The 25,015-nt window shown below is 43.2% G+C and overlaps 1 protein-coding gene across 4 annotated transcripts; it reads left to right on the top strand.

The window, feature by feature from the left end:
• Positions 1-1,130: 1,130 nt before the first annotated feature.
• Apmap (adipocyte plasma membrane associated protein) lies at positions 1,131-25,015 on the top strand. 4 transcript variants are annotated; one of them, XM_052183855.1, is made up of 11 exons: positions 1,209-1,306; positions 8,333-8,412; positions 9,095-9,212; positions 9,309-9,425; positions 14,740-14,855; positions 18,185-18,277; positions 19,310-19,426; positions 20,555-20,729; positions 21,212-21,346; positions 21,714-21,906; positions 23,906-25,015. In XM_052183855.1, exons 4-11 carry the CDS (start codon positions 9,334-9,336, stop codon positions 24,113-24,115), a joined length of 1,131 nt encoding a protein of 376 aa, XP_052039815.1. In that variant the 5' UTR covers positions 1,209-1,306; positions 8,333-8,412; positions 9,095-9,212; positions 9,309-9,333; the 3' UTR covers positions 24,116-25,015. The 4 variants fall into 4 exon arrangements, with proteins under 4 accessions (XP_052039813.1, XP_052039815.1, XP_052039816.1 ...); XM_052183856.1 differs by lacking the exon at positions 9,095-9,212 and having other exon boundaries at positions 8,333-8,397; XM_052183854.1 differs by lacking the exon at positions 9,095-9,212.

Genomic DNA, 25,015 nt, shown 5'->3' with positions numbered 1-25,015 from the left:
GACTCTTGAAATGGATTCTGGATGATAAAAATGGTTTAAGTGGAGGTAAAAGAAAAATGCATCACAAGGAAACAAGAAATAATATGACAAAGTCAGAGACACGCAAAAGGGCAAGGCACCTAGGCATGCAGGTAGATGCCAGACCCACACAGGAGTTGTTAAAATCACCCACGATCTTATCTTTATAATGTCTGTCTTCAGTGATGGCATAAAGTATAATATTGCCAAGGCTTGAATTATATATAACCTGAGATTCCCACAGAGCTGAAATCTCCACTTCCCTCAAGCTAGAGGAAAATACAACATTGAGGTGGCATTCTATCGCCATCTAGTGCTGAAAAGATAAAGGCATGTTTGTTTTAGTAAACTCTCAAGTGCGGTACAAAATCCAGCACCTGTATCCTAGAGATCCCTCACAATGCCCTACTTGGTTATTACTGCCTGAAATCCTCTGTCCACCGTTTCCTCCCAGCCCTACCCTCACATCCCATTCCGTCGCAGGCCAAATGCTTCCACTAGACTTCTCTCTTTAAAGCCACCACCATATTAAAATTTACACATATTCAAGGCATGGCTCCCATTAGTTCCAGAGAGGAGGGATTTGCCTGCGGTCTGCTCACCTCACCTCTTGGAGTATGTTTGACTCACTGTAATACTGTGGAAGCACTACCTGGTGTTTGCTTCATGATTCCTAAAGTTTTGCTATTAGCAGTCTTTCTTACTTGGGCCTGTCTTTAGGTAACTCCCTTTAGAAAATTTATCAAATGTCTATTGTATAACCACTTGAAGATCTAGCAGTCAACATCTGATCTTAAGCAAAAGGACAAATTTTGAACTTTAGTGGAATCGTTTCAGAAAAGATAACAGTTCAGGCGGGGATTACGGCATTGAACACGGTTCGTTAACGATCAGTGGCATCTTTTCTTTGAAAGCCTGTTACTGCAGACTTTGACGTGAGGAAGACTCGCGCTGCAGCCTCGCTATCCCGGCTCAGCAGAATGAGGGAGAGAGCCCCTCACCATTGCCTGCAGCTGTAGGTTAGGGCCAGGGATGGAGCCGCACCGCTGTGCCAGCCTCCAAAAGGGGCGGGGCCTGCATAGCAGCTCGGGCGCTAAGTTTACGTCATTTCCGCGCGCCAGGGGAGGGGGCGGTTCTGAAACCCGCGCGTTGCTCAGTACCGGCGGAGTCGGTGGAGTCAGTGGAGAGACGGCAGAATGAGCGAGGCAGATGGGTTGCGGCAGCGCCGGCCCCTGCGGCCGCAGGTCGTCACGGACGATGGCCAGGTCCCGGAGGTCAAGGAGGGCAGGTAGGCCGGACCTGGGCTGGGATCATTTCACGGGAGAGATCGCTCCTCATTAACCCCACTTTGACCCCGGAGCCGGGTTCCGACCGACCGGGCACATCGGTGGGGCGAGGCCTTGCGTGCACCTGGTTGTTCGCCCTCACGCTGCCGTGGATCTTTTCTGTCCCTCCTTGCCACCCAGCCGCTGGAGCCAACGCCTTTTACCTTTCTTTAGTTCCACACTTCTCGACCTGTCCTTGTTGGATCCTCTGATACTCCTGCGACAGCGACCTGACCACTGCCCTCAGCCGAGTCGTTCGCGTTCCCCGGTTTTCACTTTCCTTAAAGAGAAGTCAGAAAAGATGCAGGGACTCCTTTCTGTGAAGGTCCTCCTCCTGCATCTACTGTCGCCAGGCAGTTTGTACTCCTCTGCGTCAAGTAGAGAACCGACTGATATTGTTGGCAGTTTTTCTGAGAATTCAGCCTTGCTAATTCTGATAGGGACAGTAGTTACTGACAGTAAATCCTTAAAGGTTTTTTTTTTTTTCTTTTTTTTTTTTTGACCCCAGTCTTTCTGAATTAAAGAATGCTCTGTTAGCTCAAATATGAAGCATGCTCCTTAAACCATTCTAGAAGACATTTAAAATTCACTTTTCAACTTGGTGACCTGAATTTTATACATTGACTTTCTAGACCAGCCTTAAAGTTGTGGAACTAACTTATATGTTAGAAATAATAGAAATATTTATTTGGTCAGCAGCAGTGTGATGAGGGGGTGTGGTTCGTACTAGATGAGAGACAGTTTTTGCTTCTGATGACAAGTTTGACTAATGATAATAAGATAAACATCCAAACATGTTTTGACTTTGGAAAGAGGAGTTTGTAAAAGAGCAGGAAGGTACTAATTGTATGGCTCTTGATTAGGGATACCAGCCATCCTAGGTTGCCTTGAGGTCTCATTTTCTAGGACTCACCTTGCTAAATGTGGGTAGATTATGACAGATTGCTCACCCTGCTTGTTGTGGATATTGCTAATTAATTGCTAATGACCAGTGAATCTTTAGAGTGGATAAGCAAGGAGTGGCCAAACTTGACTGCAGAAACTAAGAGGACTAGGAAAGGATGGAGCTGTGGAGGGCCCTATCCAGGCACTTGGAGAAGTGAAGTGTTTTGAAGCCTGGACACCCAGGGACCCTTGATAGATTGGCCTAATATTTAGAACAGCTTCTGATCCACAGGCAAAGGGGCGTATTTATCTTTTTTTTTTTAAGGTTCTCTGTGTGATTTCTTCCTTAATGACTACAAATTAGACCCCAAACTGTCTCTTTCCACCTGATCTTTGCCAGTGTCTTGCATTTGTGCTTAACACTGTTTTGACTTTGACATTTGTAAACGTTTGCTATTTGTAAACATGTTTCTTATTTTATCTTTAGTGATCTGTAATGGTTGCTTTTAAAGTGAGTTTTAGCCACCCTCCTTTCTATACTTACAATGATAACATTCCTGTTTGTTGTTTTCAGCAGTTCTCTTGCATTTCTTGTAGTCATTTCTAATAGTTTGTCCAATCATCTTGACTATTGTAAGGGTATAGGGTTCAGTGTGGTTCGGGAAAGTTTTGTGACAAGATCTGAAAGTTGGGAGCTCAAAGGTCGGGCACTTACCTTGTACACCTAAGGTCCTGGGCTTGACCTAAAGTGCAGAAAACTAAAGAGAAAGAAAGCATGGAATCTGAAAAAAGTATAAACAAATAATGTTAGAATAAAGTTTAAACTTGCTAAAACCTGCAAACGTAACACAAAATCTTAAACTGACTCAAAACATTATGAGATTTCTCTCTCTCCTTTTCTCCTTCCTTCCTTCCTTCCTTCCTTCCTTCCTTCCTTCCTTCCTTCCTTCCTTCCTTCCTTCCTTCCTTCCTTCCTAAATATTGATTGCACAGTAGAGTGTGCATTTTGTAGATGATAGGAGGTTGCAATGTCAAAAAAATCTTAGACACACCTCAGAATGGAGTGGTGGAAACCGTGATTATCAGATTAAAAGAAGGAAAACAGATTTTAACAGTGGAAGGGGCACTTTACAATACTTTGGAAAGTTTCCTGACTTGCAGGAAAAGCAGCATTCACTTTGACAAGGTTATTGAGGTCTCTGTGAGTGATTGAAGTTACAAGGATGAGATGAAGGTGAGTGAAGGACAGAACTGGCCCTGGACAGTGATTGAGAAGCATCTTTCAGAATTGTGCGGTGAGAGTGAGTTTTGGGGTTAAAGCTTCTGAATATCTAAGTGAGCTACGTATTTGATTGTTGAATCCTTTTAGTTAGAGTGGAGCACAGACGAGTGGGGCATTTTAACATGCCACTGCTTGTTCGAGTTACTGCTTGACGCCAGCTTCCCAAATGCTTCAGGAATTTTACTGAAAGAGTGATCCTTACACTGTGAGACGATCTTCTGAAACACTCTTCTGGGTAGGAAGTTTGCTTTAGTTTTTAGTGTATGTAAGCGTTCCGGAGTACAGGATGCATTGAGATTTTACAACAGAGTTTCAATAAGTTTCTGGAGGTCTAAGTTCAATTTCCCAATTTTCCAATCTAAGATGAGATAAGAGAGTTACGATTCCAGTGTTTAGATCTCAGCACTGCCTACGTGTGTCTTCAGATAGGTCTTTTAACTTGTTTTTCTGTAGTTCCTCAATTTTTACTCTTTTTAGAGAAAGATGATTCTAGGAGAAAGGAATGTGAAAATGAGCAAATTCGAGGTTTAGTTTTTTTTAGGATGAGACTCGTTGCTGTTTGGCCCTTAGGCTTCCTTGGCTGCTCGTTACCAATGGATTTGGAGCCAATAGATTTTTTATTTATTTATTTATTTATTTTTTCTGCAGAGCTCACAGTTCATTCTTGGATTCTTGGTGTCCTTTTATTTGATTCAAGGCTCTGTGGCTCTTGAAGACCCTGTGGTCTTGGGTTCAAATACAGGGAGAGTTGAAGAATACCCTTCAAATTTGGCTGTTGAAATGGCAGAGGATTTTGTAAGTTGTGGCTTTTGTCAACACAGTTGTCAGAACAGGTTGCATCACTGTGACTTGCCCTTTACCATAGAGACTGCAGGCAATTCAGGATGTCTGCATCCTCAAGGGAGCAAGCATTGCTCTAGGCTCTTCTTAAGAAATTTGGACAAACAAGTTGATTGCTCAGGGTTCACCTGGAAAATAAATTGCCAGCTTTGTTGATTGTAGGAGCGTGTGCTGTTCTGTAAATGAAAGGAAAGATAAAGGTATAAGCTAAATCATGCAAGTGCACAATCTGAGGAAAGCCAACATAGAGAAAATACAGAGGGTTAGAAGTGGACTGTCAAGTCTCAGCTCAGTAGTGAGGTCAAAAGAGTTAACCTCAGCTAAGAGCAAATAAGTGTGTGCAGAATAAGAGTTCAGGAGCAGTTTGCCTCATTTATGTGACAAGCTCTCTCCATCTCAAGTGCTCAGTAGCTACACCTAGTCAGTGCCTACTTTATTTTCATCATCATGGGAAAATTTTTGGTAAGTCACGCTCGGTTTTTATAAAACTTGACTAGCTAGGCAATAGAGGCACATGTTTTTAATCCCAGCACTCAGGAGGCAGAGGCAGGTAGATCTGAGTTGGAGGCCACCCTTATCTATAAAAGTGAGTTTCAGGACAGCCAGGGCTAGACAGAGAAACCCTGTTTTGAAAAACCAAATCAATCCAAAAACAACACTACCCCGAAAACAGACAGACAGACAGACAGACAAACAACTTGACTGGCAAAATTAAAATTACTAGTAGAAGCTGGATAGTGAAGTCTTGGAGCAAGTTGGATAAGATTAATGGTGTCCAGCTGTGCACCAGGAACAAAGGATGGGTAACATGCCCACTCTGGATCCATAGATCAGAATCTCCAGGCATTGTTTAAAGCTGGGAATATGAGACAGGGCGGTGGTGGTACATGCCTTTAATCCCAGCACTTGGGAGGCAGAGGCAGGTGGATTTCTGAGTTCGAGGCCAGCTTGGTCTACAGAGTGAGTTCCTGGACAGCCAGAGCTACACAGAGAAACCCTGTCTTGAAAAACAAAAACAAAAGAGAGAGAGAGAGAGAGAGAGACAGAGAGACCAAGAGACTGCCACCATTAGGTCAGGTCAGAACTTAAAGGCCTGTAGTAGTGGAACCCTTTCTCAAAATAAAAATTATAAAAAAGAAAAAAAAAGCTGGGAATATGCTCATTAATGTGGCTCATGTCTTTAAATCCCAGCATTTGGGAGGCAAAGGCAGGTGGATCTCTATGCCAGCCTGGTCTACTTATTGTGTTCCAGGACATCCAGGGCTACATAGTAAAGAAACCCTGACTCAAAAAAAACCCAAAACCAAACCAGAACCAAGCAAGCAAGCATCCCAACAAACGCTGTGAAGGTTGTCTTGATGGAGGAAGTTAAGTTTGGAGCACCCAGCAGGGGGTCTTCTAAATTTTTCTTTGGCTTTGATCCTATTAACTGTAAGATATTAATAGTACTAGGTCCCAGGAAATCCTGTCAAGAGTCCAGGGATATTACTCAGTGGCATTGTTGGCCTAACATGTAAGAGACCCCGGATGCCATCACTAAGACCACAGAAACAAAAAAGGTGCTTTCTGAGATCCTGACAAGATGGGAGAGTGAGACATCCGTTACAAATCATCTTTGGAATTCTGGTTACTTTTAATTTTGGACACAATTGAACCTTTTACCATTTTGTGAAGGAGCAGTGACTCAAGTAGTGTGTCACACTCCGAATCAGATTACTAAGTTAAGAGTTTTAAATATAAGGTACAGGGGCTGGAAATATAGCTTAATGGGACAGGGCATGCTTATCATGTGCAAGGCTTTTGAGTTCTATTCCCAACACCCTCTTCCTATGTGAGGAACAGTGTGATAAAGGGAAGTTTGTGTGAGTCTGAGGTGGATTAGGAGAATTTGTTAGGCAATGAAAAAAGAAAAGTATACTTTGGTTAGATTTTCATACTTACTTTGGTTAAATGACAACCTGCATCCACAGGTCTGGGATTATATAGCATGTTCCTCCATTGGTTCAGATGAAGTGGATGATTGCATTAGTATTCTTTCAAGGACAGGGATATCCTGGTTGGATTGGATAATGTTCTCCGGGTGCTTTGGAGATGTCTCTTTTGGGATTCTTGCTTTTGCTTTTAAAGACCATCTTTCTGTCATTGGTACTGTGAGCAGCCCTTCTTTATTGAATAGATACTTCTCAATTTATTTCTATTGTGGTAAAAAGCTTAGGCTGTTTCAGAAAAAATAACAGTCCCAGGCTTTGGTGTGGCAGTTTGCATAGAAGATTCATTGACTTTGAATTTCTTTTTTCTTTAGTGGAACCAAATCACAGAATTTATTTAAAATCTCCAATTTAGTGTTTTTTGTTTTATAAAATGATAGAGTTTTGTAACAAATTACTGATGAATAAATTTATATATATGTATTTTTTGGGGGGAGATGAAGATGTAATTCTCGTAACACACAGTTACCATTTTGATGTGTGAAGGTCAGTAGATTTATAGTGTTTGTTGGCTACTTTCATTATCCCATTCAGGTACTTTTACCTATTAAGTAATCTCAAAGTTACACTATATGGAAGAAACAATTTCCATTCACACAGAGATCCATAAGTAGATGAGTAGATGAACATATTTGAGTTTACACACACACACACACACACACACACACACACACACACACACACACGCACACAGTAGGGATAGACACGCACACAGTAGGGATAGTCTTGTACCAGTAAAAACCAGTAAAAGAAATAATACTGACATATCACAAATATATGAATGATCCTGAAAAATCTTATGCCAAGTAAATGAAGTCCTTTCCCTTTCATAGAGACTCCTTGATGCCCAGTGTTATTTTAAAAGAGATAAACCAGCAGTAGTTTACCAGAGTTCTGGCAGCTTTCCTCAGAGCTGAAAGGCCCTGAGTGAGTAGACACAGGTAGTCTGATCTTTATATCTATAAAGATCCTGTTCCCTACTATGAGAGCACTAGCTCTACACCAGTTCTTCCACACAAGTGGTTACACACAAGTCGCTTCCACAGTGCAGCACATCTAACTCTGGGTTGGTGATGGGATTGGCTCTATGACTGACACCTATGGAGGACTTCAGAGAAATAGCATCAGGCCCAGCCCTCAGTAGAGGCTTCAGGAGTGTGGCCTGTCCAGTCCTCCAAGCCCTGGAGGGGCTGACAGTGGTGAAAAAGACTAACATGGGGTCTGCAGGCTGACACTGAACCACGAGAGACCTAGGCAGAATGACTAGACAAGTAGCAGCTAAATGAAGGATTCTGTGTTAAGGTCACCAAGTTGCAAGTTGAAGAGGAAGGTTAATTACTAAAAAATCATGTGTTGTGTGGTTTCATTAGCATAATTCTTGAAGATACATAGCAGCACCATGACCTTTTGTAGTGTTTTATAACAAGGGCTCTGAATCCAGACATTTTCCACTCTCTACTATTGCTAATGGTGCCAGCAGGCCTAGACTCCTTTCTGCTTTTCTGGTGGTCTTCCAGTTTTGGCAGTGGGCATTGCCTGTCAAAACTAAAACCCTTCCCCAAACCCTCCCCTCAGATCTGTTCTGATAAATATGACTCTCATTTTTTTTTTAAAGTATTTTGAGTTAAATCTTTTAGATAGGAAAATTTTCATAAGTTCATGATTTTAGCTTTTTAAAATTTGCTGAAGTTAACCTTTTTTGAAAACAATTATTTACATATGTGTGTATTTGTATGTGTTTGTGTATGAATGTAGGTGTGTAGGCATCTATGACACAGTGTACATGTATGTTTTCAACCATTTGAGTTCTGGGGAATGAACTCAGGTTATCAGCCTTGGCAATAAGAGCCTTTATCCACTGTATTACCAGCCCCCTTAAGTTAATCTTAATGTCAAGTGTTTTAGTAAAAATTCCACTGTCATTTATGTAAAGAGATAATGATTCTATAAAGTTTAGCAAGAGGCTAATGGTCGTCACTCTTTTTTTTAACCAGATAAGAATATGTGAGGTGTTCTAGTCACCGATGTCATTTGTCTGAAAGCTACTTGGATTCCAGAGGTAGCACTTAGACTGGTAAAGCCTTTTGGAATTTGTTTGTTTTTTTTTTTTTTTAAAGATTTATTTATTCTATGTATATGAGTCCACTATTGCTGTCCTCAGACACACCAGAAAAGAACATCAAATCCTATTACAGATGATTGTGAGCCACCATGTGATTGCTGGGAACTGAACTCAGGACGTCTGGGAGAGCATTCAGTGCTCTTAACCTCTAAGCCATCTCTACAGCCCAGCCTTTTGGAATTTTAACTGCTGAGTCCATGTGAACTCCCCAGGAATAGCTACCAATACACCAAAGGAAGAAGGATTTCCTCTGATTCTTGAAATGGGGAGCTGCACAACCTTTGGAAATTAGGGCCTCAGAGTTGGCAGGGCTTCTGTTTCATTCATGAAAATCTCAGTCCATTCCCACCTTTTGCTCACCTTCTCTGTACAAGTAGGTGAATATGTTGACCATGTTGTTGGAAGTTTTTTCTCCTATCTTTTCTGAGGCAGAATCTTGGCACATAGTCCTGGCTGATCTTAAATTTATAAGATTTATAAATCTTCAGACTTGTTAGTGCTGGGCTACAGGTTTGTGAGCTGTGCTTGGCTCTTCCATTATATTTTGTATTCATTAGTTCTGTGAGTTTTTCCTTTGAAATTCTGTTAGAAGAAAGAATATCTGGATTATAACTGACCAGAGTATTTTACACAGCTGCAAGATTTTACACAAAGAAATAGTCCTGTCTGCCAAGATTGCCAAACTGCTAAAGTTTAACTATGAACCACAAAATGACCTTGCAATGCTGAAACTGGGTGAGCAGAGACACTAGGTGAGAGCGATTGTGCTTCAGAGCAGGCCTCCAGAGCAGCCAGGCTTGTCAGTGTGTGTGGCTGTGCTGATTGTCACTCTGTTTTATTTCCGGCAGTTCCTTTAGTGGCAGAGTTTTCAGAATGACCTTCTTGATGCTTGCTGTGTCCCTTGCCGTTCCCCTACTTGGAGCCATGATGCTGTTGGAGTCCCCGATAGATCCTCAGAGTTTCAGGTAAGTGCCCAGCAGTCTTGATACCAAGTGGGGGTGTGCGATAGAATCAGTGTGGGCTGGGAATTGGTTGCTCTATTTCTTTAGCACTTAAATTTCATGTTGAATTAGCTATAACTCAATATGTGTGAATTATCCCTGACATTGTGATAAAATCCAGCTATGAAAATCAGAATAAGGAAAGCTTAAGAGATTGAAATAACTGACCGTAGTTCATTTGAAGTAGCAGAGGTGTCCTGTGGTGATTTAAATCACTTTATGTAGCATTTGTAAGTAACTTGTTTTTAAGATTTGTAATTAGTAATTATGTAATTCTGCTAAGTTATAATTCACCAGTGGAGGAAGCAGTCTATTGTAATTTGGAGAGAAAACCCCTTAATATGTAGTCGTGTTTGTGATTGGCAGGGCAGAGACAGGCTCTTACTGGTGTTTGCTGATATTGAACTTGGGCTGGTTATAGAAGAGCTGTGTGGTTTGGCCTGGAGAAAGGGGAAGGTAGGTTGAGATTTCCATGAAGGAGCTCTCTCAACTCCCTGAGCCTCTGTTTTCCCAATCATTTTGCAGTACCTTCCTCTAGAAATATAAGGAAATCCCAGTTCTTCAGTTAGGTTGAATATGTTTGACAAATTCACATAGGGAATTCACATAGATACTGTAGTAGCAAACCTTCAAATCATCATGCCAAAAGCCTTGAAGAGTCTTGGTTTCCCTTGGAGACACTAGTGGGAGTTAAACTATCTGAAGTTTATTTTAGGTGATTTAGTACTTCATGTAAAGCTTTAAGGACTTTATACAAGAACTTTGTCTAAATATAAAGTGAAGGTAATATATACAACTGAATCATGTGTTGGTGTTTTGTTATAACCATTAAGGTTTTCTGTTGGATTCAGTTCAGTAGGAACACGTTGTTCAGCAGCCTTTCTTAGAGCAGCAGGTCCAGGTCCAGACCTCAGAGATGAGGAAGGGTACATTTCTGATCTTAGGCGGACATATGGGCAAGAGTCGCCTTGTTTGTTAGACTTAGAATTACCAAATGATGTGTCCGTGTGCGTGTGCGCATGTGTGTGTGTGTGTGTGTGTGTGTGTGTGTGTAGGGGGAGGTATGGATAGAGTACTTGCCAAATGCAGAGACCCTTGATTTGATCCCAGCACTGTAAAAATCAAAACCAAAATAATGACCGACTACAAATAAAGGTGCATACTGTTGTGGAAATGAGATTAGCTTGCATTGTATGATCCAGAAGAAATGCTAGCCTCATCAGTTTGAGGGGTCGGTTGTTATCTTTTGCCAGTGGGTACTCCTTTTACACTTCCTGTTTGAGTCTGAGGACAGTCTGGTAGTCTTCTCATAGGCTCTTCTTAACATGAAGAGAGATGTCTCAGTCTGCCAGACAGCAGAGTGAAGAGTGTGTATAACTGCAGATCAGAAGCCTGGTTGGTTCTAGCCTTGTCAAAGGGAGTAGCAAACAGCAGGTGAAGATGTAACTTTGGAGTTGGCTGAAATCCTTTGATCTCAGAAAAGGCCAGTTTGTGTGTGGGAAGAACAGTGATGAACTTAGCTGGAAAGGGGTGTGTGGCCATGGCAAATGGACAAACAACTCAGTGAGGATTTGACATTGTACAAGGGGAGCCCGATGAGGCAAGAGAGTTAAGATGCCACTGAGAGTCTCCATGAGCTCAGTTTTGGGACAGGTCATTCAGAAATTCAGAATGGGCCCCTAAATAACGAGCCCCTAATACATTCAGAAATTAGGAGAATGGGCCCCTAAACATTGAGCAAAAGGACTGTGTTTGTGTTTGGAAGTGTCTTCCAGGTTACTTGAGAGAGTTCAGAACTCTTAGAAGTCTCTGAGTAGTCAGAGAGGCCATGTATAGCTTGCAAGACAAAAGAGCAGGAGTTTCATTCCTTTAGACTAGATGATTGTGAGGCCGATGTTACTGCGGAGAGAGTAGGAAGACAAAGGCCTATTCTTCAAAGGCACCTTCCTTTCCTGTTGTGAAAGAGGAGTATGGTGAACTGCATATTTGACATCTTAATGACAGAGTCTTTGAGGATATGTTCAACAGCATGGTGAGATGTGAGCAGAAAGACAGGCCATCCGTGTGGTCATATATGGTTAGTAGAGAAGCACAAAAGCTAGCATGACCTTAGTGATGTCAGCTGCAGAGGACTGAGGCATTTGGGGACATCTGTGAGTTAGAGAAAGTTTTCCATAAGCCTGTCTTAGAGCGAGCTCTCTATGGTTTTCGGCCACTCAGGTTATTCTCCCACTTGTAGGAGCTCAGAGTGTGTGTGTCTTCTTTCCCTGTAAGTGGAGGTCCTACTTGGGTTTAATTTTATATGCTTTTTGTAATGTTGATTCTCTCAGTCTTCTCCAAGCCATTCTTCTTCCCTCCCTCCTTCCCTCCTTCCCTCCCTCTTTCCTTCCCTCCCCCTCCCCCTCCCTCCTTCTCTCCCTTCCTCCCTTCCTCCCTTCCTCCCTTTTCTGCTTTTTTTCCTTCCTTTGACAAGGTCCCGTGTAGTATCGCAGCCTAGCCTTCTGCCTCAGCGTCTTGAGTGCTGGATTTCAGTGTGGCTGCACACTGGCTTCTCTTAACTTTAGGTATCTTCGCTTACTCCTAAGGGCTGCTCTTTGTTTTATTTTTGACCCTCTGAGGTTTGTTTTATCCTGGTAGCAAAATGTGTACTTCTGAAACACTGTTCCAGTCTCAGGGGCTGGTGGAATTCATCCTCCTGATGGTCTTTAAAAAGGTAGCAACAAAACCTGTTTTCCAAAACATTGCTATCTTTTTAATCTTAAGTTTGCCTTTAATTGCTAAATATATATTTAAAATGCCTAGAAACACCCATATCCTTTTATGGAAAACAGTCTTTTTGTTTCTAAGTAGGAACTCAATTGGTTTTCTAGGCTCTATGAGAGGTAAAGTGGATTGGAAACTGCTAAGCAAATATTTGCTAAGGTGGCATGCTCCAGGATGATGTCCTGGATGTGGACGTCTGTGTGAGGCAAGGTCAGCACGCTTAGATTTTTTTTTTTTTTTTTTGGTTTTTTCGAGACAGGGTTTCTCTGTGTAGCCCTGGCTGTCCTGGAACTCACTCTGTAGACCAGGCTGGCCTCGAACTCAGAAATCCGCCTGCCTCTGCCTCTCAAGTGCTGGGATTAAAGGCACGCGCCACCACCGCCTGGCTCACACTTAGATTTGACAGAGCTAGCAAAGGGAGTTAGTAAGCGTGATTGCAGAAAAACGAACAAAACATGATCCTGCCTGAAAAACTACGATAACAACAAAAAGATGAATAACTGGACATAATAGTACAGCCACAGAGTGAGCAAGGGTGAGCAAGTGCCACTGGCTTTCCCTCTAGTGAGGGCCTGACCAGGTAAGGCCCCAAGACATGGTCTGGTGCGGGCTTTTCGGTGGCCACCCTCTGCTGCCGACTGCTACCGTGAGGACCTTGCTTGCCTGCTCTTTCCATTTGATCCAAGTTGGACTGTCTCTGTCCTTTGTTTCCCCCACCCCTTGAGATGGTCTCCCTTTGTAGCTCAGAGTGGCCTCAAGCTTGTGACAATCTCCAGCTTTAGCCCCTGAGTGCTGGGATGATGGGCATGAACTCCTGGCCCTACATTTTCTAGTTACCTTCCTACTGAGAATTTCCTCATCTTGCCTGTGGGCGGGAAAAAGCGCATTAGTACTTCTTGAGAACTTCCTGAGTGCAAGGATTTAGACCAAGGTGCGGAGGGTGGATGTCTCAAACATGGTTTGCTTTGCACACTTGGCTTGGTGGTTGGGCTTGCCAGAGTCAGAACTAAATTCCTCGGCCAAAGCAGACAGGCTGCTTACTGCCCCTCCTGAAGTTTCCTGCTTAAGCTGGAAGGGTTTGACCTAACGGCTGCTGGAATGCCACGACTTAGAGCCAGGGCAGAGGGTAAGAGAGGATTTAATTCACGTGTGGTGCTGACTCAGAAGTGGCACCAGGGAGTAAGATGCATTGTCATGAACCGACAAGTAGGCACGTTCTCAGCACCCTGCCCCCCCTAGTCCCTTGCTTCTTCTCTACTCCTGAGCAGGCCAGCAAACCGCCTTGCTGAATGGCAAGGTTGTGTGGAGTTTGTGAAATAGTTCTCTTCCTCCTCCTTAGAAGTGTGCATTGGGAACTGCCTGTTGGCCATGTTCTCAGGATATAGCAGACGGAAGCAGGAAGGGATTCCTGGTCTATACAGCGTCCCTTATAATGGGGCCAGACAGTAAACACAGCAGAGAAACAAATCCAGAAGTACATGAGATGACAATAAGTGCAGTGGGAAGATTAGAGCCAGGTCAGGGCCAGGCCAGGGAGGGGACAGCTTTTAACTTGATACTCAGAGTAGGCTTCACCAAAGAGGAAAGAGGAGCTTATGAGAGAGTAATGTTAAGGACCCAAAATACCTGGTACTCAAGACCCTGCAAGGGGTGGGGGCTGGAATGGAGAGCAGAAGAAACAACAAAATGGAAGCGGCAACAGGACTAGACTGGCAGTGCATGGCCAGACTGGGCAGCCTAGGAAGTTACTCCGAGGACTTTGGTTCTGAGTGAGATGGAGCCTTTGCATCAGTGGACAGATGCTGTGATGCCAAGTGGGGAGCTTGATTGAGATGGGCAGTAGGCATCAAGAAACAGGAGAGAAGATACTGGCAGGGTGGAGTGGCAGTAGAGGACCTGGGAGGAAGGTGCAGTCATGTCTCTTTAACAGTGGCCTGAGTGGCAGCTGGCAGCTGTGGCACCTTTGCCTGTGGGTGGGAATGAATTGGGAGGGAGGTTGCTGGAGTTGCTTTGGGAGGGGAGGCTGCTTAGGGCATGGGGGTGCACCTGTGTGAGGTCATAAGCACTGGGTGCTGTTCCACGACTGGTTTCCTTTCTCACCAATACATGTGAACCAAGAACGTAGTCAGCTGAGGAAGGCCAACAGGGCTCCCTCTATGTCAGGTAGACAGTACTGGCTAGAGAGCTAGTTACAGGGCTGTCGCAGCAGAGTGTGAGTCTGTTTAACTGTCCCTGTTTAACTGAGGCCCTGGGTGGTGATGAGACCCTCAGGGTGTCTGGGGTATGGGGACTTGTAATGTTTCATTAATTATTTCCTACTGTAATCTTTTCTGATATTCTTGAATCCCCGCCCCCCCCCCCCCCTCCAACCTTTAATTTTCTGGCATTCAAGGATATTTTGGGAATGTGTTCTGTGTGTCAAAACAGGGAGTCAGACATGCCATGAGTTTTCAGGAAACATTTTTCTTCATAAATATTTTTATACACAAAATCCTACAAGTGTATTATTTTGCAGCTTCAAAGAACCCCCTTTCATGTTTGGTGTTCTACAACCAAATACGAAGTTGCGGCAAGCAGAAAGGCTATTTGAAAACCAGCTTAGTGGACCAGAATCCATAGTGAATATTGGGGGTAAGTAAATCAGGGGACCTGTGGGACACACCTGGCTGATTTTCAGGTTGCCATGTTGCTCGGGGTTATGGGTTCTTTGAGTGTAGCTACAGCGGGACACAGCTCCCAGGGAGGGGCGGGAGCTCTGGGCTTGAATCTCACCTGTGAACGTCTCGAGGGAGTCACTCTCTCTAATTCTCTGTCTGATTTGCATTCCATTTATGTATTTTTTGTTGTTTGTTTTTCAAGACATGGTTTCTCTGAGTAGCCTTGCCTGTTTTGGAACTCGCTCTATAGAGCAGGTATTAAACTCAGAGATCTGCTTGCTTCTGCCTCCTGTGTGCTAGGATTAAAGGTGTGTATTGCCACTGCCCAGCTGCACTGGGTGATTTTGAGTTCATTTTTACAGAACACTTGCTTGTGCTCGGTATTGTAAGGAGGCAAAAGGCAAATGTGAACGCTGCCATCGAGTTCATCTCTTTAGTTAGGTGGGTGTTTTTTGGTAGCACCCTAGTTCTTTGCTCACTTTGTCTTTGTTTTGCACACATTTTATTTTGAAGTGAACAGTAGAGGTTCTCAGTATTTCCACTGAACCAGTCCATCTCAGGATGGGTGTTCTGAAAACAAGAATTGGGCCTGATGTAAATGTATTTGATTCTGCATCCAGGCAGTAAGGCATTTTGTTGTTGTTGTTGTTTGTTCATTAGGGTGAGAATTAAGATTAGTATTGACAGGACACAGCTAATGAGAGGAGCAAACTTAGACTGGGGTGAAGATTTCTGAGTAGCAGCTTTGAAATGCTGCAGCCCTGAGTCTGTTACATTGCCTGGGTGGTGACTATGGACATTGTGTGCTGTGCACTTAGTTTTGTTTCTCAGCTGGCCGGGGCCACTGCCGCCCAAGTGTTTGACAAACTCTTGTTCTGCACCTGTTTTTTCCCTCAAGAGCCAACAGCTGCTCATTTCTGTAGTTGCTATGGCTTTGTTATATGGCTTGTGAAGTCAATATTTTTTTCCAGTAAGAGTAAATACTTTATGGTAGAATTTCTATTTCTTTTAAAAGATCTTGGTATTTGTTGGTAAGTTTCATCAGTTTTGGTGAGGAGCCAACGTAGTTGTTTTCACTGGAACTTGTAAGTGTTGGTTGGTGGCCTTTGCTGCCTTAGTGAGTGCGTCCATTCTCTGTTTCTCCATATTGAACAGCTGTATACTGGATGACATTTCTGGTGTGGACCCAAGGTTACCTCTCTGCTTCTGTTCTTGTGGATGTGAGGCATAAGTTGGCACCCAGACACCTGCTATTGCAGCAGCATTGTTTGGATAGTGTCTTGGGGGAGGCTGGCAGGTGCTGCCTGCCTTGGGATAAGTGCTAGAAGAGCAACCTTCAATTAGCATACTTCATCTGTTTTCAAGTGAACCATCTTTAAAAATGTTTTTCAGCAATTGTGTTATTTTCACTAACATCATCACTTTTAGCAGCAGTAGTGCAGAGGTTCTTTCTAGACAGTGAGTTTTGAATTCTTCACAAATAGGAGTCCAAGATGAACCACAAGAGTGCTTTTAACCTCAAAATTATAAAACCTACTTTGTTAACTCTGTCAGAAATGTTCAGAATGGTTTCAGTTTTGTATATTTATTACTATCTTAGATAATTTCAAGCACACATATATATTTTTGTCATTTTCACACCCTCACCCACTTTCACTCATTTTCACTCCCTCTGAACATTTTATTCTTCCTACCAAGTTGTCTATTTTCACATTTTTCTGTTCATGTTTTTATTTGTTTATCTTTTAAATGGCCCACTGGGCTTAAGTAGGGTTCCTTGCAAGAGTATACATGGGGGTTATCTGGCTGTGTCACTGAAGAAAACTACTCTCCTCTTTCAGCAACCACTAATTGGAGTATATCCTCAGGGAATTACTTATGAGCCCCTCCCTAGTCCATGATGAAATGTGGACAGGTCCCTTCCTGTACGGGTAACCATAGCTTCTGAGTTCATGAATGCAACAGCCATCCACGTGTATGAGACAGTATTTCACAGCATTCTTTCCCAAACTATGGCATTTACATTCTTTCCGTTCCCCTCTTCCGGGATGTTTCCTGAGCCTTGGAGGGACAGTGATGTGGATGTCTTTTGAGGTTTGAACACTCAGCAGTCACTTATCCTTAGTGACAGTTTGACTAGTTGAAGTCTGCATTAGCCATCACCCACTGCAAAGAAAAGCTCTGACCAAGGCTGAGGGCAACACTAATAATCTATGTGTACAAACGTATATATTTAGAAGGCAGTTGACACACCTTTTCTATTTAGCAAAACAATAGTTGGTTCCCCTCTAGGACTTCTAACTTCTCAGCGTGGGCTAAGCAAACTATTTTTAATAATAGAACAAAAAGTAGAGATGTTATCAGAATGGGTACTGAGTTCAGCATGAAGGTATTGCTTTCTCATTGCTGTCATCTTCCATAGCTATACTACTCTTCCCACTGACTGTTTTAATTAGGGCTCATTCTTGGCATTGGATACTCTGGGTTTGGACAAGTTTGTAATGCCATCATGGAAGATAGTTCTTCTTCCCTCTTTAAATTTTGGTTACTAGTGACTTAAATTTCTGCGCTCTTTGCCCTTTTTAGAACCTTGTAGCATTAGAATCATATAGTCTCTTCAGGAGCCTTTTGCATCTGTGTTTGTGGATAGTGGTTGGTGGTTTCCCTTAGTGTCTTAGGGCAATACAGAAGTTGTAACTTTTAGAATAAGTTAAGTATTATTTCAGCTTCTGTCTTCTGAAGCAAAGTTTTGAGATTTGACTATAATTTTTTAATTTATAGTTCACCAGTGAGCCAGCACGTTGGGGACTGATGCTTTTTGTCACACTATTAATTGTTTATTCAGTTTCTTTAACATGCGTAGGTCTGTTCATATTATCTGTTTCTCTGTGGACAGCTTCGGCCAATTTTATCCTTCAAGGAAGCTCCAAAGTCAGCCCTCATGATTTTGTTACTTTAACCTTTTCCCCCCTGAGATAGGGTTTCTCTTTGTAGCCCTGGCAGTCCTGGAGCTTGCTCTGTAAACTAGGCTGGCTTCAAACTCACAGGTTCATCTGCCTCTACCTCCTTAGTGCTGGGACTAAAGTTGTGTGTTACTCCCACCCCCTACCCCTCACTCACTGGCTTGTTTCTTTAAGTTTTAAGGGTTTGAAATTTTCCTATACATCATTTCTCCATCATTTTCAGAATTGCTATTTTCCTTCTGGCTGTTAAAATATAACCAAGCCTTTTGGAAGAGAGAGTGCGGTCATAGCTCTTAGGCCAACCCTTTAATGACCCTTTCCGTTTTGTTTTCATAAACAGATGTGCTGTTTACTGGCACAGCAGATGGCCGAGTTGTAAAACTTGAAAATGGAGAAATAGAGACCATCGCCCGGTTTGGTTCAGGCCCTTGCAGTAAGTTGATGAAACTTCATTTGGAAAGCTGTCATTTTCCCTTTTGGAGATCTGCTGACTATTTAGCAGATAGGATATGTTGTAGTGCTGCCTCCATTTTTTTATTGCCAGGCCATCTGGCCTTGGAGTGTCCAGTTGGGCAGTGGTCTTGTACTTTCTGGTGCCACATCCTCTCTTTATCCACTGAGCTTCTGGTGCCTTCCAGGAAGTTCAGCTGTTAATGGCTGTGGATGTGGGTGCTGCTTTATATAAAGGCGGGAGCTTTGTGACTGTCCCGGGGCTTACCTGGAATTCCTTAGTAGCTCCTCCGGGATCTCAGTCATGCTACTCAAGTCTCATTCACACTTTGGAAGCATGAGCAGAAGAATCTACTGTTTAAAAGCTGGTCCATAGCATTCTTACCATTTTTTATTAATTAACTCATTGTAAATTTTTATTTATTTTATTTATTTATTTTTGTGATACTCTGGATGGAATCTAGGACCTGATGACTAGGCAGTTGTTTTATACACAGCCTAGTTATCATTTTTGATAACTGGGACATTTTATAAAAATCATGTTTCATTTCAAAATAAAAACAACATAAACATACAAAACCAAAAAATCATCTTGTGCCTTTTGCAATGTCTGTGCTGACATTTAATGAGTACCTTTTCAGGCATCTTTGTATACCATGCTCATACTCAAGATTTGCTTCTTTAGTCTTCTCCACTCCACATAGTGCCTGCACTCAGCACCTGCACTGAGCATTGGACAGTGGGCACCTCTTGGGGTACAGTAGCCCGTGCAGCGAGCACCCTGTAGTGAGCACATTCTGTGAGTATATGCTGTGGTAGCACCTACACTAAGCACCGATGTTGAGCTCCTTGTAATGACCCTCAGCTGAGGCAGGTCAGGTTCTAGCACTGTGGTCCTTTTGCTCTGTCTAGCTTGGTGTCCGCTTGGGGAGGTGTGGAAGAGATACTTGGACACTGAAGAGGGCACAGGTGGACTCTTGGAGCAGCCGCCGATTCCTATCGTTTATCTTCCTAGAAACCCGAGATGATGAACCTACCTGTGGGAGACCCCTGGGCATCCGGGCAGGGCCCAATGGGACTCTTTTTGTGGTTGATGCATACAAGGGACTGTTCGAAATAAATCCTCAGAAACGTACGTTACAACTTGTTTCTTTGATATTTTCAGATCTTTCAAAGAGTACACATGTAAAGCAGATTTAAGAAGATTGTTAAATATAGTCTTCAGGCAACTGTAGTGTTTTCTTACTCAACAACACCACAAATATTGCCCACAGATACTGTATGGGCCTTTCTAAACATGCTTTGGTTTCTACCTAGTTATTCTCCAGCATCTGTGTTTCAGCCACTGCTTCTCAGCAGGGTTATTTTGTAAACATCAGTCCTCATCCTCTTATCTGAGAATCTTTTTCCCCTTAGGCAATTTCTCTTTTTTTTTTCTTGTTACTGGCCATGATACTATCAGAACTGGTACTGGTATTACAATGTGTGCTGTGTGCTCTCTCAATGGAAGACACAGCATGGAGGCTCTATATATGGGGCTTGACCATGGGCATTGCAAATTTGCCACTGCTTTCTGTAATGTTTAGGGAGGTTACTCAGCCTCTCTGTTCCTGTTTTTCTATATAGCATGGAAGGTTAACAGAGGATCTTCCCTGTAGATTCTTGCACAGGGTTAAGTAATAGTGTATATAGGAAGCTTGGCACTCAATATACACCCTTTCTGTTATTTGAATCTTGAGTTTTGAGCTGGGAGGTCTCATTGTATTACACAAGCTGTCCTCCACTTACTGAGTTCCAGCCTTTCTCTAACCTTTACCTCTCATACCATACCTAGAACTGCAGTGTGTCCTCATTCCTGGATAGTTTGAAAAACTCACTATTGTTCTACTTGATGTAAAAGTGGATAAATGGAATACTTGATTTTTTTTTTTATTCTCCCAGGCTAACACATAGTACTAGATATTTTACATATTGTTCTTAATAGGTTTTGTTTTAATTTTGTTGATCTTAATTAAAGAATGTATTCTTCATCCTTAGGATGGATTCTGCCTTCAGTAAAATTTAGTTTAAAAAAAAAAAAACCCAAACCAAAAGATCCCTAAAAGATTATCACCTAAAGCACTAGGAGATAAAAAGCTCCCTGGGGAGAGAAAAGCTCATTTTAATTTTTTCTCCTCACTTCAGTTGTGTTAACATTGTGAAATTATCAAGAAACAAATTCCTAAAGTGATAGCAAATCTTTAATTTTTTGTAACTTCAGGTTCAGTGAAACTGCTGCTATCCTCTGAGACTCCCATTGAGGGCAAGAAAATGTCCTTTGTGAATGATCTCACTGTGACTCGGGATGGGAGGAAGATTTATTTCACGGATTCCAGCAGCAAGTGGCAGAGACGAGATTACCTGCTTCTGGTGATGGAGGGCACTGCTGATGGGCGGCAAGTGCTCTCCTGGCCTTTCTGTCAGTTAGGGGACTGGCCAGGTGATGGCAGTAGAGCCTGGTTCTGCTGGAAGCTGTAGTATGCTCTTAGCACAGTGTGTGTGTGTCCGTGTCTAGGAATAAGACCTTAGTGGCTTAGGATGGTCTCACTTCCTCAGAGGAAGTAAAATAAAGTCTAGTCATGAGAGTGGTTCTAGACAGAGTGGGTGAGGTCCATCAGCATGCCTCGGGTTCAGGCCATTCCTCTAAAGGCTGGTGTGCCGGCTCTTCTGTGCTGACCTAGTTTTCTGGTCAGCAAGGGGTACTGGATCGGCTGTAGACTGGGAGAGTCCTTACTAGTCAGCCTGGGACCACAGCCACATAGATCGATGACTTGGGTTTTTTCTCTCTAGTGGGAGGCTGAGTCACTGTTCCTTTCCCAAAGCCCACAAGAGACCATGGGTCTTCTCTCTTGTGACTGTTGTGTTGGGTCTTCCACAGCCTGTTAGAGTATGATACCGTGACGAAAGAAGTGAAGGTTTTGTTGGACCAGTTGCAGTTCCCTAATGGAGTTCAGCTTTCTCCTGAGGAAGACTTTGTCCTGGTGGCAGAGACAGCTATGGCCAGGATACGAAGGTATGTGTGTGGTGTGAATGGAGCTACCAATTTTTCTCAGGAACTTGCCATGGCCTGTGGTAGGATAGACATGATGTGACTGGATATCTGAGATGCTTAACACCCGTCTGTGTAATGATGAGAAAGTTGCAAGGGTCAAAGCACAGTCAGTCATAGCCTGCAGTCTGTTTCCCTGTGAGGCAGGTTCTGGTTCTTCCTGTGTAGTCTTTAAGATGTCTGTAGCAGCTTTGCTTGCATCCATGACAGATGCATGTATGGTATTTTTCATACATGTATTTGAACTAAGACCACTTTTGTGCTTGGCTAAAAATGTTTCCTTAACTTTTATTTTTCTATTTCTCATTGCCTACTTGTGCATGTTTTTCAGAGTCTATGTTTCTGGCCTGATGAAAGGAGGCGCAGATATGTTTGTGGAGAACATGCCTGGATTTCCTGACAATATCCGGCCCAGCAGCTCCGGCGGGTACTGGGTTGCTGCTGCAACTATTCGTGCTAATCCTGGGTTTTCCATGTTGGATTTCTTATCTGACAAGCCTTTTATTAAGAGAATGATTTTTAAGGTAATTTTGACAATTAATTCCTAAAAGCAAGATGGAAATGAGTCTCATGGTCTGTTTTTATTGGCCTGACTAGTTCTTAAACTTCCAGGTAATAGATGGAATGTTTGGTACATGTCATACCTGCTTTTAAGCACATTTATGTATTCACACAAAGGGGTGTGTGTGTGTGTGTGTGTATGTGTATGTATGTATGTGTGTAAAAGGCTTGATTTCAAACATAGGGTTAGGGTCAGTCCTCTGGAGCTATCTACCATGTTTTGTGAAACAGGGTCTCTCATCTGGGGTTCATCAGATAGGCAGGGCAACCCAGCCTTTGAGCCCCAGGGATCTGCCTATTTCCATGTTCCTAGCACTGGGCTGCCACTTCTGGCTCTTTACCTGGGTACTTGAGTGGTGAGCACTTTGCTTACTAAGGGACTTCCTTAGAATTATGAACTGAGTTTTTTCTTTAGCCTATACTAGAAGTTGAAACATTTGTGCTCCGACTTTGCCTCCTCCTGTTTTCCTGGCTTCTGAGTATTTTGTCATTTCACCCTCCCGACTTCAGAAGCTACCCCTTACCAGGTTCCTCAGTGGCAAAGCTAGGAAATGCAAGCAAATGCTTACACATTTATTGATCGTATCTATTTAAATTTAAAAGGCATAGTTTATACAAACTATCTGTAGTGTAACTGAGTCCTATGGGCTTTATTCTACTTTTCTCAGTTCCCTTCATCTGTGTACCTTCCTTGTCTAACAGTGAGATGCCTGGTCCCCTGATCCTGCATATATTTCCTTAGTTTTTGAAACAGGATTTTGCCGGGCGGTGGTAGCGCACGCCGGTAAACTCAGCACTTGGGAGGCAGAGGCAGGTGGATTTCTGAGTTCAAGGCCAGCCTGGTCTATAGAGTGAGTTCCAGGACAGCCAGGGCTACACAGAGAAACCCTGTCTTGAAAAACCAAAACCAAAACCAAAAAAACAAAAACAAAACAAAACAAAAAAAACCAAAAACCAAACCAAACCAACAAACAAAAAGAAACAGGATTTTACGAATTGCCTAGATTTGACTAGAACTCACTTTCCTAGTGCTGGGGTTGCAGGTGCACCACCATGCATAGATGTGTTTACTATTTAGTCAGTTCCTCCAAGTACAGCCATGCTAAAGCCTTTGACCACATCGGAAGAGACTCTGGCCTGGTTCTAAACTACACACAGGGTTGCTTCTTTCCAGTGTCTTTCTTCAGGGCCAGAAATCATGTCCCTCCATGAGATTTCTCACTTTGAACTCTTTATGAGCCCCACAAGACCACACCTGTTAGTAGGTGTGCTCAGAGGTGTCAGCCCTGTGCAGGGGCATGCCCACAGGGACTGCAGACCAAGCTTTAAGGAAAATGGAAAAATGGGCTGTTTAGAGGTGATATTGTTGGAATAGACTTGCTGACTTAATCTTCCTAGTCCCTTTCTGAGTGTGAAAGGCTTTAAAACTTCATTATTTGCCTCTTCCACTCCTTGAATGTTTACAGAGGACTCGTGGCTTACTTTGGTTAAGCTGCACTGGTTTTGACCCAGTGTTCTGGCAGGCAAAGATGGTTCTCATCTTGACTTCAGTGTAGTGATCTCTTGGAATGTGTCTTGCATTTTCTGTGAATGGCTGTGCCATTGCTGTCTCTGTGAAGACTTTAACATTCCTGGTCTTTTTTTTTTTTTTTGGTTTTTTCAAGACAGGGTTTCTCTGTGTAGCTCTGGCTGTCCTAGAACTCACTCTGTAGACCAGGCTGGCCTCGAACTCAGAAATCTGCCTGCCTCTGCTTCCCTGAGTGCTGGGATTAAAGGCGTGCGCCACCACTGCCCAGCTTCCTGGTCTTATCTGAATGGGAGTGAGGGCTATGATTCTGCTCCTGCCCCATGGGAACCTCCCTGGCCCAGGGATGCTGGACTAGTTTTAGGTGATGAGAAGTTGTGTGGTCAGTTTGCTTGCAGTCAGAAGGTAAGTTCTCTTCCCTGATATTTCCCTTCCAGCTGTTCAGTCAGGAGACAGTGATGAAGTTTGTGCCACGGTATAGCCTGGTCCTAGAAGTCAGTGACAGCGGTGCCTTCCGGAGAAGCCTGCATGATCCTGATGGACTGGTGGTCACCTATGTGAGTGAGGCGCATGAACATGATGGATACCTGTACCTGGGCTCCTTCAGATCTCCCTTCATCTGCAGACTCAGCCTCCAGTCTATTTAGCCAGCCCAGCAGCTGCTCTCACTGTGCATGCCAGGAATCATCACACTCAGTCACATATAGGTCTAGAAGGAGCCATGGACATAGCTTTGTCCCTGTGTTCCTGCTAGTCCTTGGAAGTGTGGGAGTAGCTGCTGTAACCTGGAGAAGGTATGGCCCTTACCCATGCTTTCTCCCAAGAGGTACATCTCACCTGGACTTGATGTCATTTTTAGAGGGAAATAGTGTATCTGCTATGGGGAAGACAAACCATGGAAAGCCATTTCTCTTTTAAAAAATATGCTAAGTACAAGAATTCTCTAGTACTTGGAAAATTTAATACCCTTGTCCCAGGGCTCAGGGTTTGATGATTAGAGCAGGGGGTTAGCTGTGCAGGGACCTTGGCATGCTATTGGCTGTATCTGACACCTTCTGTATCTTCATTCTAAAGTGGGGTCCTGCTTTTGGGGGTGGTGTGGCAGGGTGCCATGGAAGTGGTAAAGCATGTGTTGAGGCAGGATTAGTCAAGCTGAAACTTGTTCTCAGGGGCCATGTGAGATGTGTGAGAATACCTGGACTCCTGGTATTCCTCCACAGTAAAGGGGTGCTCCCCCACCCTCTACAAACCTCTTTTCATGCCAGAGGGTTTTCCAGACTCCTATTTTAGTGGCCAGGAGGATTTCATTGGGTTTCTTTCTGACTGCCTTCTCCACTGGAATTGGGTGACCTAGCGAGTTTGTACCTGTATAGGGTGTTTTAGAAATGCCCTTTTATGGCTTGATTGCTTTTAGACCTACAGATGTGATTAGCGAACTGTTGATGTAATGTTTGCGCTAATGTAATAAGCTCAAAGTTGCTTATTTCTCAGCAAGTATGTTTATACACTGGTCTTAATTTTGATAATAATAAATCATATTAAACCCA

The sequence above is a fragment of the Apodemus sylvaticus genome, chromosome 5 (genome assembly GCF_947179515.1).
Source record: "Apodemus sylvaticus chromosome 5, mApoSyl1.1, whole genome shotgun sequence".
NCBI lineage: Eukaryota > Metazoa > Chordata > Mammalia > Rodentia > Muridae > Apodemus > Apodemus sylvaticus.
Note: the sequence above shows the minus strand (reverse complement) of the source record. Positions and strands in the feature narration are given on the sequence as shown.